The sequence below is a fragment of the Calypte anna genome, chromosome 14, assembly GCF_003957555.1.
Source record: "Calypte anna isolate BGI_N300 chromosome 14, bCalAnn1_v1.p, whole genome shotgun sequence".
NCBI classification, from domain to species: Eukaryota; Metazoa; Chordata; class Aves; order Apodiformes; family Trochilidae; genus Calypte; species Calypte anna.
Window position 1 is genome coordinate 1,630,001 of NC_044260.1, and position 19,531 is coordinate 1,649,531.

A 19,531-nucleotide genomic window follows, 5' to 3' on the forward strand; every position below is an offset into this window, starting at 1 on the left:
TCAGAGGGGGAAGGCAGGCACAGGGCTGCTCCACCCTTAGCAGGGACCATTGCAGCTGTGTGCTGGCTCCAGCATCCCTCTTCAGAGAAAAGAAACAGCAGATATTTGCAGAGGGAAAATCAAAAAAAATCATTTAAAAAGCCTCTTTGCTCTCAGAGAAGTCAAACACCTAGAAATAACTCCAAGAGGGCACTTTAAACAGGGGTTATCCCCTGTCTATTGCCTGGTTCTGGGCCTGGGCAGTGCTGTGATGAGCCAGGGGCTGCAGGAAGGAGAAGAGGGTCCACAGACCCCACCACTGAGGGCCCCCAGCTTCCCCCCAGCCTCAGGGGGCACAAAGGCACTGACAGCCCCTCCAGTCAGGATGCTCACAGGGAGCAATAAAATTAATGAGAGGAACAAAACCCCCGTGCGAACCGTGACAGCGAAGCCGGAGTGTGGAAGAAAGCAAAAAATTATGCAAAGGAGGCTTATGGGCTGATCAGAATAACAAGTGAACTGGAGCTGGAAGGGGACAGCCTGCCAGGCTAATGAGGATTATTTACCCACCATTTCCCTTGCAAATCAGCAGTGTCCTCCCAGCTCCGGCACAGGGCGATGCTCAGCACCCAACTCCACCTCGGAGCAGAGCCTGGGGAACACCCTAGGCTCCCAGCCAAGGTTTTGGCTCCATGCAGTAAAAAGCTGACTCTTGGGTAAGGGTTTCCCCCAGCCTGGCTTGGGGGGATCGAGCTGGGTGACTCAGGGACACAGCGTTTTGCTTTTCATGGCCAGGAAAGCAAAGGAAGGTTCGTGTCGTCCACCGCTGTGGGGGGAGTTGCAAAGCGCAGCAGCCAGTTTACATTTTGGCAATTAACAGTGGTTCAGAGTTATTTTTCTCATTATTAACAGGCTGAGCATCTGTCCTGTATCATGGAAGGGCCTTGAAACTCTGTGCAGCAAGGCCAGAGGCTCAGCAGGCTGGTTGTCCTGTTTCCCTGGCTCTGGGGGATGGCCCTTTATTGAATCCAGCTTCCAAGCAGTGTTCAGAGAGTTGTCTCTTGGAGCTATTTGGGCCTTACCCATGTTTTCCAGGCCAGAACTATTCCCATATGCATGATCCATGCGTTCCAAAATATTAGTGTATTGGAAAGGTCCTCTCTCAATTTCACTCTGCATTTTCCAGGCACTCATTAAAACAGTGAGCTGTGAAATCCTGCTGCGGATTCCCCCCGGCTCAATTTGTGTCTGGGATGGAGGAACCTGGAGGAGACCCATCCAGCATAGAGGACACCCTCTTGGGGTGCTGTTTGGAGTCTCTTGCAGGGTTCCCAGCCCCACTGGTGAAGTCACAGCTTCTCCCATCTGAATATTCAGTACCAGACACAAGGAAGTATCAAAAACTCTCCCTGTGAGAGGGATGCTCTTGGGAGAGAGATGCTCTGTAGCATCTTCCCTGTCTGCCTCCTTCTAGGTTTCTGAGAGAAGGATTTCAAGATGTGTTCCACCAGTGGCATCTCCTAACAGGACTCTGGACCAAGCACCAAGGTGGAAGATCTCTGAGCTGAGGTTCTGGTGGGCTCAGGTGGTTCTGGCTCAGGAGATTTGAGCTCAGGCTCAGGAGATCTGGCTCAGGATCTGGCTCAGGTGGGCTCAGGAGATCTGGCTCCTGGTAAAGGATCTGCAGTGGGATTGTGTAGGACTTCTCTTTCCCATGGACCAGTGGGATGTGGCTGCTTGTGAACAAATGTTCAGCTCCAAAAAGTACCTGGCTGGGGTGGGCACATGGAGCTCCATCATGGGCATCCTTGCTCTGCCAGCAGCACAGAGAGAGGAACCAGCAGAGCCCTGACAAAGTGTGAGAAAGGGGGAACACAATTATTAAGGCCATATGAACATTTTTAGGGCAGAAGTCCAAGCCTGGCAGGCTCAGTGTGCTGAAACCCACCACACCCATGTCCAACAATGCAGAATCAGCTTGGCTTAACTGGGGGGCTGGAGGGCAGCTCCTCCTGTGCTAACTTCAGGAATTTCTTTCAGAGCATCATGCTGTGGGACAAGGGACATCCCAGCACAAACATTGTCCCATTGTCCCTCTGCCCCACTGCTCCCACAGTCCAAAGAGCAGATAAAGGAGGTAGGTCAGGGTCACGTTGCCAAACTTGAGGCCATCTGGGCTGTGTGAACTTGCACCACTGCTAAAAACTGAGAGGTCACCTTGTTACAGGAGGTTGTGTTTTAATTTTGGTGTTGGTTTCCCCAGGAGTTTTGCTGTAATAAAGACCTCAGTGCCTCCTGGGCTTGGAGTGCCAGGTCCAGCTCTCAGTCCCCTTGTGCAAACCTGAAGTGAAGGTTCCTGGGGTCAGGGAAGATGCTGCACGTTTGGAGGCTTAGACCTGAAAATAGGATTTGGCCAAAGATTTCTCCCAACAAACCTTTCTGATGCAAATACAGCCATTTTGCACGTCTTGAATACCAAATCAGTTTGTGGTTTACTGCTCAGTCTCACATTCCCCCCCCTCCCTGTCCCCCACTCCCCCATATCTGTCCCTGCTGAGGATCAGCACAGGGTTTTCCCATGCCCCAAACCTGAGGCTATATAATAAAATAGGAGTAAGTAGTAATAATGATGATGATAATAATAATAATAGCAGCAATGTTGGCCCCTCAGATGCTGCTCCTACGGGAATATTTGGCCCTGGAAATTGGGAGAAGAAGAAATAAAAATCAGGAAGCCATAGGGCATCCAGGAATCCTGCTCCTGGGTGGTGCCTGAGCATCACAGCACTGAGCAGGGGTGGGTGTAAAACCCCTAGATCAGGTAAATAACCCTTAGGCAGAAGGTCTGGAAGAGAAGTGGCATAGCCCTGTCCCCCTGGTTGTCCCCAAGGAGCAGAACCTTCCTTCCCCAGGACTGGAGTGGAGGGAACTGACTCTTGTCTGGCTCTGAGTGGTGCAGATCCTGCTGCAGCTGGGAGGGGATTTCCCCTCAGCTCAGCTCCAACCCAGATGCTTCAAAAACTCCCTCTTCCACTGGGTGAGCTAATATTTCATGAATAAATTGAAGTGGTCAAGCCCCATTTTTGTGCAGAGAGCAGGGTTCCCTGGGATGAGCCTCCTTGGTACTTTCAGGGATATAAATAACTTCACAGGCTTATTCTCTGAACCTTTCAAAATAAAAGACACGTTCAGTTATTTGATTTTTTTTTTTTTTAATTTTATGCAAATGATCTTCTGTTCTGTGTTATTATGTAAACGAGCCAACTGAAATGGTAATGAGGGAACCCAGAAGTATGCATACATTAACTGCCAGCTATAGAGCTTTACACCTACAGAAATGGCACTGAGTTCCATTTCTAAGGGAGGGACAGGTGTCCTCAGGGTGAAGATTTTTTTCCTCCGGGACTTGGTTGCTTCTGAAATCCCTCTACATGAAACTCTTCTTCCTCCAGACAATAGTCAGCCTTTCAATGTAAAGGGCAAACCAGCACTTCAGTCAGAAAACACTTTTATTGCAGTGTGGGAAAACGTGTTACACTCAGTTTGCCATCAGTCTGTGCAGCAGGAGTTGACATCCCACCATCCTCCAACAAGTCTGGCTTAAACCAGAGCCCACCTGAGTGTAGGCAGCATCAGATAACCCACGAGGAGGCTGCAGAGCTGCAGGAATATTTACTTCTCCGTGGGTGCTCTGTTCACCTATAGGGAAATCATCCCAGCTCTGGAGCTGGGGGCATTCTGGGCTGGGGCAGCTCAGGGCATGGTGTAAGTATGGGATGAGATACACCTAGGATAACTTTTGGAATGTTTAAGGTAGAGGAAAAGCCCATTTCCAAATGTCAGGCACGCTCCAGTGCATCCCAGGGTGAGACCTGATGGTCTGAAGAGTTCTGCTTCCCTGCTCCCCTCCATCCTGCTGCAGGTAGAAGGTTGGATGAAAAACTGCTGTGAGAATAACAAGAAAAGTTTTATCTTCATTTTCTCCACCCTTCAAGAATATTCAAGGGTTTTAACCCAGGTGACAGCATCAGAGATTCTCACTTGGCTCAAACACCCTGAGCTCAGCTCACAAGGGAACTGATGCCTTGGGTCCTTCCCAGTCCCCACGTTTGGCAAAGATGTTTGGAAGGATTTGAGGGCCAGGGAGCTCAGCTCCTGAGAAGGTAGAGCAGCTGTGATCCACAGAGGTGCCTTCAGCTCTCTGTTGGGGATGGACTGCAGAAATATTGGCCAAAGTCCAGCTCAGGAAGTCCACTGTGACTATTTGGCTCCCAACAGAGGGGACTGAACCTGTGACATAACAACACGGAGCCCTTTTCACCACTTGGGAACTCACCGAGGTGTCAGGAACCAGAGGGAAACCCAGGGACCTCCTGAAGGCACTGGGAATCTGTCTGGTCCTTGATTCCAAGGCACCTTGGAAGCTTAATATCTGCAGCTTCTGTTTAATAACTAAATGAGGACCAGCAAACCATGGAAAATCTGTTAGAGGAAAAAGTACTCGGAGTGCCTAGGTCTGATCCAGCAGCCCCTGCAAGCCTTCTGCTGAGCTGGCTGGCTCTTGGTAAAAATTTAAACCCCTGAAATCAGGCAGAAAGATCCAAAAGATGCCATTTTAGGGCTCAAAATCTGGATCCTGGGGTTTGGGCTGGCTGACCCTGAAACCTGAGGAAATCCCCCAGACTCAGGCGAGGTGGTGGTGGGGAGGGGAGCATCTTCTGCAACCCAAATCTCAGCCTCCTGAACTGGGAGCTGCTGGGGAAGCTGGGTGGGATGAGAAGACACCAGCCCATTAGAGCTCTGGCTGTCCCATTCCTGGTCTCTGGTGGCATCCAGCCCCAGCTCTGGTGCCTTTCCCTATGAAAAGCTCCATCTGCTCCATCCTTCCTGCAGGGATGTGTCCAACAGCCCTGTCCCAGGCTGCTTCACCAGCCAAGACATCAATGTCACCTCAGGCCATGCCACAGCCTTCCCTGCTCTCTCTGCTGGCCCTGGAGGCTCTTTTCCCAGAGATTCAGCCATTTATCACTTGGAAGGCCTGGCCCCAAAGAGCAGGATTTATTGCTCAGAAGCCTAGGAAACCCCTGACTTTAAAAACATGTTTAAAGTCCAGTTTTTCACCCTGGGATGAGACAAATGTCCCCAGCATCAGTGCCAAGGGTGTGCTGAGCCCAAGGTGGAGTCAGAGACAGAGCTGAAATTCTGCCCTAAGTGGATATTTAAGGTCTGGAGCTAAAATCTGTGACTTTTTGCTAGTGGACTCTTTCCAGTCCAGTCCAAGATCTTCTGGTGTAGGCAGTGAAGCCCCAAATGGGGGAAGAAGAAAGGGGGCAGAACATCCTCACCATCACTTGGTGTGTCCCATGGTATGGTGGGTGAGTGTCCAACAAGGTAATTGAACAGAAAGCTGAAATTCAAGGAAAAGCAAGACTTCTTTTCTGTTTTTCAGAGAAACCAGGTCAGCCACAGGGCTCTGCCACGGGCAGAGGCCAAGAGTAGACCTGAGTTCAAAGGAGAGTATAGCATTCAGGCGATGCAAGGGTCTCACAGCACTTGGTGTTTGCCAGGGGTTGGCAGAGGCCAGGCAGAGCTGTTTTACACAAAACCTGTTTGTTTCCCTGCTTTTAGGGTTGTTGTTTTTTTCTGCATGGTAAACCTACGTGTGCCTTTGCAGGCTGCTCCTGAACGAGACCTTTGCTCTCTCCCAGTGCAGATATTTCCATCTTCCTTCTTTCTTTCAATATCTCCATAGTCAGGGGGTAATTGTTTTAGTATTTCTTTTTTTTTTTTTTTCTGGGGGTTTTCAGAGGACCTCTCTGACATTCCCGGAAACATCTCAGCTGTTTTGTTAAGTTATTTTCATGAAAAAAAAGAAAAATAAACTTGCTTCCATCTGGGAATTTGGTTAAGTGTTTTAGAGATGTTTTTAACTTCTCTGCAGCCCATCATCAGGCGTGGATATCAGCCAACTATTCCAAGCACACAGCTCTTCAGGGATGCTCAGAATCTGGCTCTGAAGCTCTCACCTGACTTTGTTCTGATAGGCACCACCCTGAGCTCCTCCTCTGAAGCTCTGATGTCTCCCAAATGTTGAGAAGATCTGGAATCCTGCCTGGATTTTGTCCGTTTGGGTCCAGCTTTATCCCAGCTCCATGTGGTCACCATGAGAGGTTCTCAAGGCCAGTGGGATTCCTGGAGTTCAAGGGGCAGCAAGAGCTTTAGGGGGACAGGAGCAAGCACTGGGGGACCTCAAGAAACTGGGATATGGCTGGGATGTGGCTGGGATGTGGCTGGGATGTGGCTGCCCATCTGCTGGGGTTCCTTTAAATCCTCCTTGTTAGGAAAAGGAGGATTTTGCAGGAAAAGGTGACTTGCTGGTCTCCAAGGCTGGAGCAGCTCTGGAGCCAGGCTGAGAGTTGGGGGTTTTCAGCCTGGAAAAGGCTCCAGTGAAACCTAAGAGCATCTTCCAGTGCCTGAAGGGGCTCCTGGAAAGCTGGGGAGGGACTTTGGACAAGGGCAGGGAGTGATGGGATGAGAGGAAATGGCTTTAAACTAGAAAAGGGGAGATTTGACTGAGATCTTTGGAAGAAATCCCTTTGGTGGCAGAGCAGGTGGTTGGGGGGTGCCCTGCCCGGGTGGGCACTGGCATTTCCCAGCCCCTGTCCCCCTCTTCATGGCTAAAATCAGCTTTTCCCTTTGCCTCCCTCCCACCCAAAAGAAGAGCACAACTGGAAGTGTGTGTACATATATAGATTATTTTTTTTTTAAATTTTTTTCTTTCCTTTCACAGTGCTAAGGAGTTGAAACCCCAGGACATTACATTGACCATTACAACTTCCAGTGGAGCCAGCTGCCTTCCCACCTCTTTTTTTTTTTTTTAATTATTATTTTATTTTTGTTTGACTTCCATGCCTTTACTCTCCCGAATGCAGAGTGCCACTAACTACCTCTTAAAACATTATTCCAGCAGGGCTGTATTCTACTGAGAATGGCATTTTTTTCTAATAACCCCATTTTCCTTTTCACTTATTCTCACCTAAAAAGTTTCAGATTGCAGCTCATCCATCTCCCTGACACCCAAATCCCCTCTCACATTTTCATATTTAGATATATGTTCTTAACCCCTTATTAGCTCAGAGCATCTGAGGAGGGGAATAAAAGAGAAGAGTGAGGAGGTGCCAGGGGGTGAGCAGGATGTGGGGAGGCTCCATCACTTCAGGTTGCTTTTTTGGGGGAGATTTGTCCATAAATGGGTGGGTGTTGAGCCTGCTTTCTCTCTGCAGCCTCTGCAAAGGGCTTCGTGGGGACATCTCAGTGTCACCAGTAGAAGGGGACATCACTCCTCCCCCCAGGTCTTGCTCCAGTGCCTGGGGGGCAGCTCCAAGTTGTTCTGCCCCATGTCACCTGGGGGGTTCCTGGGATGGGGTTACAGCTCAGGATGCAGAGGCAGAGCTGGCAACACTCTGGGCCTGGACCAGTCCATCCCAGTGCCTCCCAGTACTGGGCAGGAGATTGCAGGCAGGCTGCAGGGGCAGCTGGATGAGGTGCATCTGTGCTCAGAGGTTTTTCTTAGGAATTTGGGGTTCATCCCCTGGCACCAAGAAGCTCCTGGGTACCCAGGGCAGAGGTGGGACCTTTGCTGCTGGGGCTGGAGGTGGGGAGATGGTGCCTGTGGTGGTCAAAGAGCAGCCAGGTGGGGAGGGAGGGGGTCAGAGATGAAGTTATTGTCTGCAAGCTTCTGAGCAAAAGTTAAGCTGTGATTTGAAGCACTTGAAAAGCTCTGGGTGCCATGAAGGTGGTGGCTTTCTGCTTGCAGCAGGCTGAGATGAAGCCTTTGTAGGGGAAAAAAACAAACAGAAAAAAAAAAAAAACAAAAAACAAAACAAAATAAACAAAACAAAAAAAAAAAAAAACAAAAAAAAAAAAAAAACCCAACCCTGACCAACCAAAAAATAACCAACCAAAAAAAAAAACCATACAAAAAGCCCCAAACAAACAAAAAACCCCAAACAAGAAAAAGCTGAATCTTCATTGAAATTTCCCTTTTTTTTCCTCTTGAAACTTCCAGCTGGCTGTGTACAGACCTGAGAGTAAAACACTCTTGCTATTTGTTACCCTCCTAAGGACAAACCCCTTTTCTCCTCAACATCCCACCTCCCCATCGTGCTGGGGTGTTGTTTTTCCATAAGTTTTATTCTTCCCTTCCCTTCTGTGCCTGTGGGGTTTGATTCCAGCTCGCAGGCAACTGCTTCACATCAACAACAACAACAGCAACAAGAAGGCAACTTTGGCAGGAGCTGCCTGAAAGGATCCGTGTGGGAGATGTTCAATGAACTTCCTAGCTACCAATAATTCCAGTTGGCTGCTTCTCCTTGAGCTGCATCCTCCCAGCATCAGGGTGTGGAAGTGCTCGGTGCCCCAGTGCTCCCAGGGGCTCCACCAGCTGCACCAGGTTTCCCTGCCCAGTGGGTTTTTGGGAAGAGGGAAGTGGGAGAAGTTTGTTGGTTCTTTTCCCATTTTTTTTTTTTCCCAAAAGGAAGCTACATATGACAAGCTGAAATATTTATTTCCATTTCTGGACAGATCAAAATGAATAAAACTCTCCATGGAGGGAGATTCAGATTTCCAATTATTTTGCCTTAAAAAAAAAAAAAATGTATTAAAAATCCCAACTTTGTTTGTGCATTCTTATGGCAAACACAATGCCAACAATGGGCAAATAGACAGCATAATAAATAGCACCACAATGCTGACATAAAGGCCTTTCTGGTACTGCATACAAAATATAAACTGTGCCACGCCATTATTATTCCAGAGCCCTTGCTGAAACAGTGCAGTTGAAATTCCACCCCCAATGTGCACCTAATCAGCCATTCAGAGCCCCTTAATGACTTGTCAGTTCTTTGCCCTGCCATTTTCTGTCCAATTAATTCTTTTATTGTGCACCGGATAAAGGAAGACAAAGGCCTTCCATGCAATAATGAATCATTAAAATTCAGCAGCTCCTCTCTTCTGCTCTTGGCTCCTCACCAGCAATTCAGGCTGGTTCGCATTCGTTATGTGTGTGGTGGTTAAAATTCACTCTACCTCAAAACAAGACCTTTCCAAATCCTTAACCCTTTCCTGGGTGAAGAGCTCCAGAGCCACGTTGGGAATTTAGGCACATTTAAAAAAAAAAAAAAAAAAAAGAGAGAGAGAGAGAGAAAAGAAGGAGGAGGGAGGGAGAGAGGAGGGGAGGAGAAAGGCAGGCAGAGGTATTTTGGGTAAATGTTTCAGTATCACGTCTCTGACAGTCACAATATTGCCCGAGCACACATCCACAAACAAATAGAGGGAGCAGGAGGGGTGCCAGGAGATGCTGGGAGGGCCGGGGCTGAGGGCTCCATCCCAGCAGCTCCATCCCAGCACCAGTTCCCGACCAGCACTGGTGGCTTTGCAGCCCCTTCCCTCCAGCAACCCAGCCCTGGAGCAGCAGGGAGGGACACCCTCTCCTTTAGGATGAGGAGGGGTTTGGTTTGCATCCCTAATTGGTTTAAAATAAAATGAAAGAAGCCAACTTTTAAACCTGGATGTGTGTGTCCAACTGGCTGCAGTTATTTTTTGGTTTGTTTCCTTTGTTGGTGGGGTTTTTTGTTTGGTTTTGGGGTGTTTTTGTGTGTGTGTGTGTCTTTTGTTGTTGTTGTTGTTGTTGGTTTTTTTGGGGGGGTTGCTTTGGTTTGGTTTTTTTGCATGGGCTTCACTAAATCAGGTCAAAACCACCACCCCAGTTAAACCAGTGACACTGAGCATGGCTGAGCTGCACGGCCAGATGGGAGCAGCTTAATAGGGGTCAGTGGGAACAGCAGAGGCTCTTCCAAACCCTGGGAATGGAGACCCACTTTGGGAAGCACCCATAGACCACAGATCATTGAATCCCAGACTGGTTTGGGTTGGAAGGGACTTTACAGCTCCTCCAGTGCCACCCCCTGCCATGGGCAGGGAATTCCCACCAGCCCAGGGTGCTCCAAGCCCCATCCAATTTGGGATGCCAGGGCTGGGGCAGCCACAGCTGCTCAGGGACCCTGGGCCAGGGGCTCAGCACCCTCACACTAAAGTTTATCCAAATTATTTTGGAGCAAGAGCCCCTGGACTGCTGGCAGTGGCCACCCCACTGGTGACACTGGGGTCCCTTAGGACAAGCCTGGGTGTAGGTTTATTTTCAGAGTTTTGCTAAACTTGGGGTTTCTTTCAGTGCAGATTACGTGGTTTTGTAAAAATCTGTTGCCTGCTGGTTTCCTCCTCATGCAGAAAGTTTCTGCAGGAGAATAAACTCACTTTCCACCTCAGCCACAAAACCAGTTGCAGCCCCGCTACCCAAATCCAAACTTCTCTGCAAGAGAAAAAAAGACAAGGCAAAAAACCCATGGCCTGCGACCCACCTGGGCTGACAAAGGGCTGTTGTCCCCCCAAAAACATTCACCATCAGAGAGCAACACCTTCAGGGCATCAGATCTCATCCACAGGGATTGCCCAGGGCAGGCTGGGCTTGCAGGGTGGCAGGAGAATGAAGCCATTTGGAATAAACACCATTTTCTGTGGTTTGGGCTCTGGGGGGGACTATTTTTAGCTCCTGCTGACTCATTTGGGAAACAGCTTCCCCTCCCCAAGCCTCATCCTTTACCACTCGGTGCCATCCTTAACTCCTGTGTGGAGCACACATAAAGTGACCTTAAAACGACAGCAGCCTGACTCAGTGGGGAGGTGGTGGAGGAGATGGGATCAGGGTTGAACCTGGCTCCCACAGTCCTACACAGCTCCCTTCACTTCATTAATTAGGGTCCCATGGGATGAACTCCCCAAAAAAACGTCGTGGAGTCTCTGCAGAGTCTCCAAAGCAGTGGTGAGGAATGGGATGTTGTCTCTCCTGGGAGCTGGGGTTCCTCTGAGCATCACCGGAGAGCTGGCAGGAGTTGAAGGGAAACTCCCTTCTTCCACTCCCCAGAAAGGGAGTCTGGAGCCCTTTGGCTGCTGAAATGCTTAAAGATTCACATTCAGCCTTAAAAAAAAAAAAAAAAAAAAAAAGAAAAATTTATGCACTCTACCTGATGCTTTTGAAGGCTGAAAACAGGGGGAATAGCTCTGTTCACCACGTCACCTCCTCGGCTCACCCAGCCTTGTCCCAGCAGCTCCAGTGGCCACCAAACCTTCCCATGGGCTCCCACACTGCTGCCCCTGCTCCCAAATCCCTCCAGCTTTGCACAGGGCCAGCAGTCACCATCAATCCCTAGGCAGGGAGAGGAGGAAGAGACTCACCTGGAAGTTTATTAAAGATGAGCACTGTCACAGAAATGCCCCTGGAGAATTTCTGTGCTACAAACCTACACTCCAAGTGCAGGAAATGTGTAACACAAGTTGATGTCACTCCAGGAAAAATTATAATAAGGAGGATGGGAAGGGACTTGTTCTTTTTTTTCCACCATGCAGCAGGAATGTGGATACGGTCTATAAAATCAATTTCCTCTTTTCTACCAAGCACTGCCTTCTGAGCAACTCAGATAAATAGCAACATTCAGCATTCTCTGCACTGAAGAGACATAAATATATTTAAAAAAAAAAAAAAAGGAACTTTTACCACTTGTGTATTCCTGCAATTATCTTGAGAAGCCTTTTTTGTTGACAGCCAAGGGTCAAAAGCTGGTCTTGGTTTCACCTGATCTCATTGACTTCTGCAGAGACATTCCAGCTTCACGCCAACACAAGAGCCAGCAGAGCTGAGCTGGGGCCACACAATGCTGCCATTCACAGCAGCTCATGGAAAATCACTTCTCTTTCTGTGCCCGATATCTGCACACAAAAGAGAAGGACAATGCACCAAAATGCATTTTGACAAACAGCCTTAATTGGAAATCAAAATGCTCTCCTAGCAGGAGAAACCTTTCCCCCCCATCAGGGGGTTTCTCCCAAGGAAACAAAATGGGAGACTCGGGTGTTTAAGCCTGGGGAGTCAACCTGTGGTGGGTGGGTGGGTGGTGGGTGCTCTTTGGAATCCCCAGCACACCCTGGAGCCTGAGTCACCAACTTATTCAGTGAATTTTACCTGCCCATCACCTTCCTCAGCACCCAGTTTGTAAAAACCTTGAGATTTCACTCGCCAGCAAATCCTCAGCGAGTCGCCCCGACTCTGAGGGCAGGAAAACCCCAAGTTGGATCTCCCTGTTCAACTCCAGCTGCTCAAACAGGAGCTGCAGAGGGGGTCCCCGGGGCTCTCATTACTGCTGGTAGCTCCTGAGCAGCACAAATCTATCACCTCCCATGGCTGCAAAGAGGAGCAAAAGCCAAACTGATTTTGCAAAGCATGTAGGAAGCAAAAGCAAGCATCCAGCAAGCACGGCTGAAAAGAAATGAGATTTAAAACCTGCACCTTTGGGATGTGCATCTCCCCAGCTACCAGGGTGGCCTGGGGGGCCCTGTGACCACCTCAGCACCCCCCAAGGCACAGCCCAGCCCTCTACAACCCCCCTGGGGCTGCTGTCACCAACGTGTCCCCCCCAGTGCCAGGGCTGGCAGGATGCACCAGGACCATCCCTGATCCTGCTGGGTGCACAGAGACACTTTGGTGCAATTTTTATCTTTTTTCACTGCAGTATTTGCAATGCCATCATGTTTCAACTCAGTTTGCAAGACGAATCCAAGTAAAATTGGTGCAAGCTCTGCTTTAAAGACCAAGAAGAAATGAAAGATAAGCATTTATACTCCCAGCTCACCCATAGTGTGTGACCTTGGAGAGGGGACACTCAACAAGCAGAAGAGACACAGGCAAAACACATCTCATTTTTGAGCAGAAGTTAGGATAAAGCTGAAAATTCACATTGGAACTGGAGGGAAGGGAAAGGGGGAAAGAAAATCTCTTCTGCAAGTTATTCTGCTGCCTTGGCTTCTAGTGTAATAAAGTCCTTTTTTGCCAGCAGTTTTGTAAATGAGCACAGAGAAAATGGTGTCCAGTTACAGACACTCTGGCAAGATAGCTCCTGGCAGATCCTGCAAACAGCAAATTTGCCTTGGGACTCAGTCCTTCAGACTTTGTTAATGTTCTTGAGCTTCATTAATTGTCATCACATTTATTTTCCCCCACGTTAAAACATTTTCCACAGGGCTTGCACTCGAGCTGAGCCCTGAGCACGTTCCTCAGGCTGAATTTCTCTCATCCCAGCTCTTCCCTCCCAACCAGGGCCCAGCCTGAAGATCTTGCACCAGTTTTTCTGAGCTGGGGAAACCAAACTGCAACTTCATTTATATAAGAAAATAAAAAATAAGAAGTCTATGTAACTATGTTAATGACTGCATTTAAAAAAAATAAAAATAAATCAACAACCAGCCCATGCAACATGTCATTTTGTTGCTATTGCAGTTCAGAGACATTTCACCAACCAGAAAATAATGTTTTACTGTAAAATTCCTACGTGCTGTACAGAACAAAATGAACCCAGGACTAAAAGCATGCAGTCTGACCTTGCAAACCCTTCCTCATGTGAGCAGTCTCAATGAAATCCTAGGAAATCCTTGGGATTACGGATGTGGAAATGCACTTCTCAAGGAAGTAAAGGAAAAAAAATGAAAATCTCAAAGCAAGACATTATTTAAGTACCAGGAACGGGAGGAAGAAAAATAAAAGCAAAACAAAACCAACATATTAAGAGGAAAAAAAAAAAAAAGCCTTGATCAAAACTTGATCAAAGTATTTTATTCTGAATAGCCTGACTCTTTCCGAGCTGCTCTCTGCATTTCTTTTCAGCACAGAAATAGGCTCAAGCAGAAAGAAAACATCACACGTTCTTGATAAAAAGCAATTTTTAATTTTATCAAATTGATCTGTACAAAAGTTAGCATTGCTTAGTCAGAAGCTAGTGAAGAGAACAGATAAGTAACAGCCAAAGTCTTTCAAACTTTATACAGAAAAATAGATTGCATAAAAATGAGTTCTCTATTTTCCCCCACCCCCGCGTCCCCCAAAGGAAATATGCAAAAAAATATTTTTAGAAAAAGAGTAGGAAACGTAGAAAAGGTAAAAAGATGATAACCTCTGAAATGTGTTTAGATTTACAAAGTTCTTAAAGGCACGAGTTACCATAAAATAGATGGTTATTATATGCTCAGCATACAATGGAAGAAGTAGAAATATATCACTGAAATATTAGTCTAAAACTAAGTACCTACATTTTTTTTTTTTTTTTTTAGTGGAGAAGATTTTAGTTTCACAGCTTGATGGATGACATCTTGTCCCTAGAAGCCAAAATTAAAGCAGAAGTTGATAATTTCTCATTAAATTACATCTTCCTAGAAAGTAGTCCTGGTTCTGAAAGTGTACAAAGACTCTGCAATGCCTTAAATCCAATTTGAAACCCCCAAAGCAGGTACCTAGAAACATCACCTGCTCCTTTTTGCAATCATTTGAGCCTCCCCTTTTAATTAGTAATCCCCCCCCTCATTATTTTGCATTCCTGGTTGAGTTTCGTGTTGGTGACCAGGTCTGTGCTGAGCAGATTTGTTCAGTCCCTCTCTCAAGCCCGACTGCTGCAGCAGTTCCAAACAGAAAAAAAACCCCAAAAATCAACAAAAATCTCTAGACTCATAACACCATTTTTTTATTGTATCATCTCCACTGGTTTGATGCTCCCTTCCCACCCCGTCTTTAAAATCTTTTAAAATTCTACTTTTTGCACAAAATTACTTCATTAATTAAAAGACAAAATAATACAGAACATAAATACATATTTAACAGATTTAAAAAAAAAAAAACCAACACTTTAAGCTTCAAAAAAAAAAAAAAATCAAAACACAAAAAAAATAAACCAAGAAAATGTTAATTACAGCCAAACCTTGCTTAGAAGAACTCTTGACTAAAAAATAACAAACACTTCAGACATTTAATTGGTTGGTCCCACCAGACTTGCTTGTTCCCAGGAGATTGTTCCATGGAATCACTGGGTTTTCGGGTTTCATCCACATTGGTCCGAGTGAGTTCTTGCCCTCAAGGTTGGTCCGTTCCTCACATTGCAATAGACCCTTAATGTCTCAAACAGCTTTTTGCTTTTTTCTTCCAACACCCCCCCCCCATTTCCACCTCCCTGCTCCACTTTTGCACTTCTCAAACTTCCGTGTTGAGTAAATTCAGTTCAGTCCTCACAGAGGAGTCGAATGGGTTTTGTCCTTCATTTATTCAAAAAGGAATCGCCGGTCCTTTTTTCTTTTTTTTTTTCCCCCCCACTCTTTTTTTTTTTTTTTTAATTTTTTAAATTTTTTTTTTCTTTTTTTTTTGTTTTTTTTTTTTTTAATGGGATTAATTAAAGAAAAATAGACCTCTGTCCTGTCGGAGAGTTTTGAAGCGAGGGGACACCCAGTCAAGTCGCGAGAGTTCCCAGTGGCTCAGGAGGCACTTCGGAAACGATGGCGGCGCTCCCCGCTCTTCGTCTTCTTCATTCCTTCATTAGTGCATACGTCGGGGAAGCCCTCGGGGGCTCCAACCATCCTTTAAGGCCTCGTCAGGGTCGTGTAGACCGGCTGCTCCCAGTTAGCGGTGGGGCTGTGAGCCGGCGGGATGGACAAGCCGTTGAGGATGGGCGTCGCGTAGGGCCGGCGGGAAGAGTGGAAATAGGGATATTGGTAAATGCTGGAAGGGTAACCAGGGTAGGGGTTGTAGTAGTTGGAGCTCTGGAGGTCCGTGTAGTCACATTGGGAGCTGGAGAAGGAGGCGGCGGCCGTGGCGGTGGAGGCGGTGGTGGCGCAGGCCTGGGCGCTGTAGGAGCCGTAGTCGGAGTGCGCGGGGGAGCCGTGGGACTGATCGCTGTAGTGGCTGGGGCTCAGCTGCTCCGTTTTGATGTGCGGCCTTTGCTGGGCCGAGTCGGCAGAGGAAGGCGAGGCCGAGGCCGGGTTTTTGTGTGTCCAGACCTGGTTGGTGCCGCCGGTGCCCGCGGCCGAGTGGGAGTAGGAGGCGCCGTAGGAAGCGGCGGCGTTGGGGCCGTGGTCAGCCGGCATGGCGGCGTGGCCGTTGAGAGGCAGGTACTGGTCGAACTCGTGGACGTCGAAGGTCTCCATGTTGTTGATGACCTCGCTGCTCAGCTCCGAGATGTCCACGTTGCTGAAGTCGATGTTCTGGCGGCCGCTCTCCACGAGGCGGCGGCCCTCGTGCTTCAGCTCCTGCTTGCTGCCGTGGTGGAGGTCGGTTTTGGGGGTGGTGGGGGGGGTGGGTGGCCCGTGGGTCTGGCCTAGGGACAAAAGGGACAAGTAAGGGTTTAACAAGAGCAGCCATCAAACACACAGCTCCTTCGAGGGTGATAAAAACCAGACCTTTCTCCCACATCTAATTGCAGGAGGGGAAGAGGGGTTTAAATCTACAGCCCCATCTTGGAGGTGGCTGAAATCCCTTTGTGACCACACCGGGGACCGTGTCCTCAGCTGGGGTAAACCACTACATGGGTGTTGGCTCACTGCAGGAAGGAGAAGTCGGGGAGCACACTGTGACCATTAAGGTCACTCTGGGACATGGCAGGACACCACGAACACCCCCCCAACTGGGCAACAGAACCCGGGGCTGGGTTCAGAAGGAGCCACTTAGCCTCTTGGTGGCCAGCCTAAAGCCCACCCGGCTCTCCTAGAGGCTTGAGGAGCCATCCTGGATCCCCAGCCAGGCTGGGAGAGAGCACAGACGTGTCTGAAGCTGCAGGACATTCGCAATCCTCCTGGAATCTGTCAACACTCGCCCCGTGCCAATTTGCAGCGGCGAGGAGAAGCGGGGAGCTTCGGGAGGAAGCCGTGTCGCCAGGACCCGCTCCCCTAGGAGCCCTTCCCATGGTGAGAGGGTTATTAACCCTTATTAGCTCGCAATTAATTTTCCCCTCTCCTGGGCCAGCTAGTAAACCAGGTTCCCTGTGCTTTGGAGATTTCCTATCAGCTCTCCAAGCATTCACTCAAGAAAACCATGGTTGCCTTCACGATTTGGGTGCAAAACCACAGCTCTTGGGATACCAACTCCTGCTTTTGAATGCTCCCACTCCCATCGACATTGAGCCCACACCCACCAGTGGCTTCTTATCCCAAACCCAAGCTCCTGGGATCTCCAGACACTTTTTTGAGGGCCCTTTACCTGTGTGATCGCCGTGATGGTGGGACTCAGCCATGCCACCCAGCCCGCTGTCTGCTTTGTAGATCTGTGTCCCTGCGTGGTGGCTGAGCTCAGCTCCAGAGTCGGAGTCACTCTGCCCAGCTTTTACACTTTTCCTCCTCCGTGGCTGGTATTTATAATCCGGGTGATCCTTTTTGTGCTGGACCCTGAGCCGCTCAGCTTCTTCCACAAAGGGACGTTTCTCATTTTCGCTTAACAAACTGGATTTCATGTTTATAGATTTTTTTTTTTAATGTGGAAGGAAAAAAAATAAATATCCAAGATTAGTATCTTTTCCTTAGAAGTTTTCAGCTTATTGTCAGACTCGCAGCCTCACTCCCCGTATGCTGATTTGAGCAGCCAGAAAGTAATAACAAAATTAATTCGCCGTGGCAAAAAAACCAAGGTCATGCTGAAAAATGTACTAAAACAATAATTCCAGAGGCACAGAAGACACCAGCAACTAAAAATTAGTAACAACCAAACAAAACAAACCCCCCACACCCTGTCTTAAATACCTTCCTCAAATATTATTCCTAGATTTGCCCTACAAATGCCACCCCCTTGCCTCAACAAACAGGGCTGCCCAATTTCAGCTTCGTTTGGTGCTTACAAAGAAACCACGAAGGCAACAGGCTTGGAATTATTTCTTTCCAAACTCTTCCCCCCACCACCACCCGCCTGAACCTCTCTCTGCAAACTCTTGGAGAGTCTCAAACCGCAGCGGGAGCATCGCTGGCCCGAGATGCAGTTTTGGTGCAATCAAACCCAACCGGATTTTAACCACGCGGGAAAACGTGTCTCGTCGCAGAGCCTTGGAAAGCCGAGAGCACTCAGATGCTGCCCAGCAAAAAAAATAAAAATAAAATAAAAAAAAGTTTGCACCGGTGGGCAGCACTGAGCACGAAAACACGCAGATAAGAAGGGAAAGTGGATTAAAATAACTGCTAAAAATCGGCTTGGTCCCTCTTACAGCTTGTTAAGCAGCAAGTAAGCAAGCCCGGGGAAAAACAGAACAACTTTTAGAAGTAAACAGGCTGGAAAAGAAACAATTTTTTAAGAAAAGTTCAGACATGGGAAAGCCCGGTCGGGAGAGGAAAGGGCCCGGGCTGCACATCTCGGTGATGGAGAAGGGAAAATCCACGGGTGCCACAGCGCGGGGCTGGAGCCGTGGGCAGTGGGTCCCCATGTCCCTGCGCGGAAACTTTTTGGGAGCAGGGACGGGAGTGTCCTTTTGCAGCGAGCCCACACGCTCCGGGGGATTTCTGCCCTGCAGTTTGAAACTGAGGAATCCCCGCGCTTCAAGAATCCCCCCGCGGGCTCAGCCAGGCAAAAAAATCAAAATGTAACGGAAGGGGGAAGTTGAGTGGCGCGGAGGGCTGAAGATATTTTTGAAAAGCAGTGGGAGAGGAGAGAACTCAGCCGTGCACCCCGAGGCCAAGACCCGTCGCCTCTCCGGGCATCCGACGGGGGGTCCCGTCGGTGCCCCGCGGAAAGAGATGCGCGAAGCGGTGCCCCACGGAGAGGGATGCGCGTCCCGGGACTCACCGCCAGAGTTTGCCCAGGGTCTTGCTGAGTTCGGCGTTGTGAAGATGAGGGTATTGGTCGGCCAGTTTCCTGCGGGCAGCCTGCGCCCACACCATGAAGGCGTTCATGGGCCGCTTGACGTGAGGCTTGGCTTTCAGCGATCCGTTGCCCCGGACGGGCATGGGCACCAAGCTCCAGTCGTAGCCCTTCAGCACCTGCGAGACGGCATCGCGGATGCAGGCGGGGAACCGCTCGTCCACCTCGGCCGCGTCCACCTTAGCGCCCAGCGGAGCGGTACCGGGAGGGCGCGGAGCAGGGGCGGGGGCGCAGCCCAGACCCTCGGAACCGGCGGGGGAAAGAGGCGAATCGGAGTCCGAGTCCACGTGGGACATGGAGCTGGTGGTGCCCGCGGGGCTGCACGGAGCCTCCAGGGCTTTGTCGTGCTCCTCGGTCATGTTGAGCATTGGTGGTGGTGGCGGTCGTGGGTGGGTGGAAGGGAAAAGGGTGAAGGGAGGGAGCCGCTCCGAGGGCAAAGATGTGCCCGGGCGGAGCGGCAGGGACCGTGCAGCCCTCCGGGGGACACCCGAAAAAAAAAATAATTAAAAACAAGACAAAAACCAAAACAAGCAGAAAAAAAAAAAGCTACAAATAAGCGAAAATCAGCTGAAAAAAATAAAAATCAAGCAAAACCAGTCCTGCTGCCGTGTTGTCCCGTCCCGGCGCCCCCTCCGCGCCTGCCGCTGCGCTCCACGTCCAGTGCGAAACGCGGCCCCTGGCAACAAGTGACTTTAAGGGGAGGGAAAGAGGCCCCGCCCCCGGAGCAGCTTCCCATTGGCTGCCCGGGATGCATTATTTGCAAAGGAGGAGGGGCCGCGCTCCTGCCCTTCC

At 49.1% G+C, this 19,531-nt stretch overlaps 2 protein-coding genes across 2 annotated transcripts in view; both read right to left on the reverse strand.

Annotated features, from left to right (window-relative positions):
- The window catches only part of SSTR5 (somatostatin receptor 5), a 591,623-nt gene that overhangs the window by 123,920 nt on the left and 448,172 nt on the right, over nucleotides 1-19,531 (reverse strand). The gene's annotated exons all lie outside the window — the stretch shown is intronic.
- On the reverse strand, nucleotides 15,295-19,142 carry SOX8 (SRY-box transcription factor 8). The gene is made up of 3 exons (XM_008490203.2): nucleotides 18,665-19,142; nucleotides 17,099-17,337; nucleotides 15,295-16,220 (listed from the first exon to the last, which is right to left on the reverse strand). The coding sequence occupies exons 1-3, from the start codon at nucleotides 19,105-19,107 to the stop codon at nucleotides 15,487-15,489; spliced, it is 1,416 nt and encodes a 471-aa protein (XP_008488425.2). The 5' UTR covers nucleotides 19,108-19,142; the 3' UTR covers nucleotides 15,295-15,486.

What these genes read in the sequence shown, in the direction of transcription:
- SOX8 (XM_008490203.2), bottom strand. Translation starts at nt 19,107, where the DNA reads ATGCTCAACATGACCGAGGAGCACGACAAAGCCCTGGAGGCTCCGTGC. An exon ending in ACCCTGGGCAAACTCTGGCG is followed by an intron (nt 17,338 to 18,664) that starts GTGAGTCCCGGG and finishes CATGAAATCCAG; the next exon opens with TTTGTTAAGCGAAAATGAGA. An exon ending in CCATCACGGCGATCACACAG is followed by an intron (nt 16,221 to 17,098) that starts GTAAAGGGCCCT and finishes TTTTGTCCCTAG; the next exon opens with GCCAGACCCACGGGCCACCC.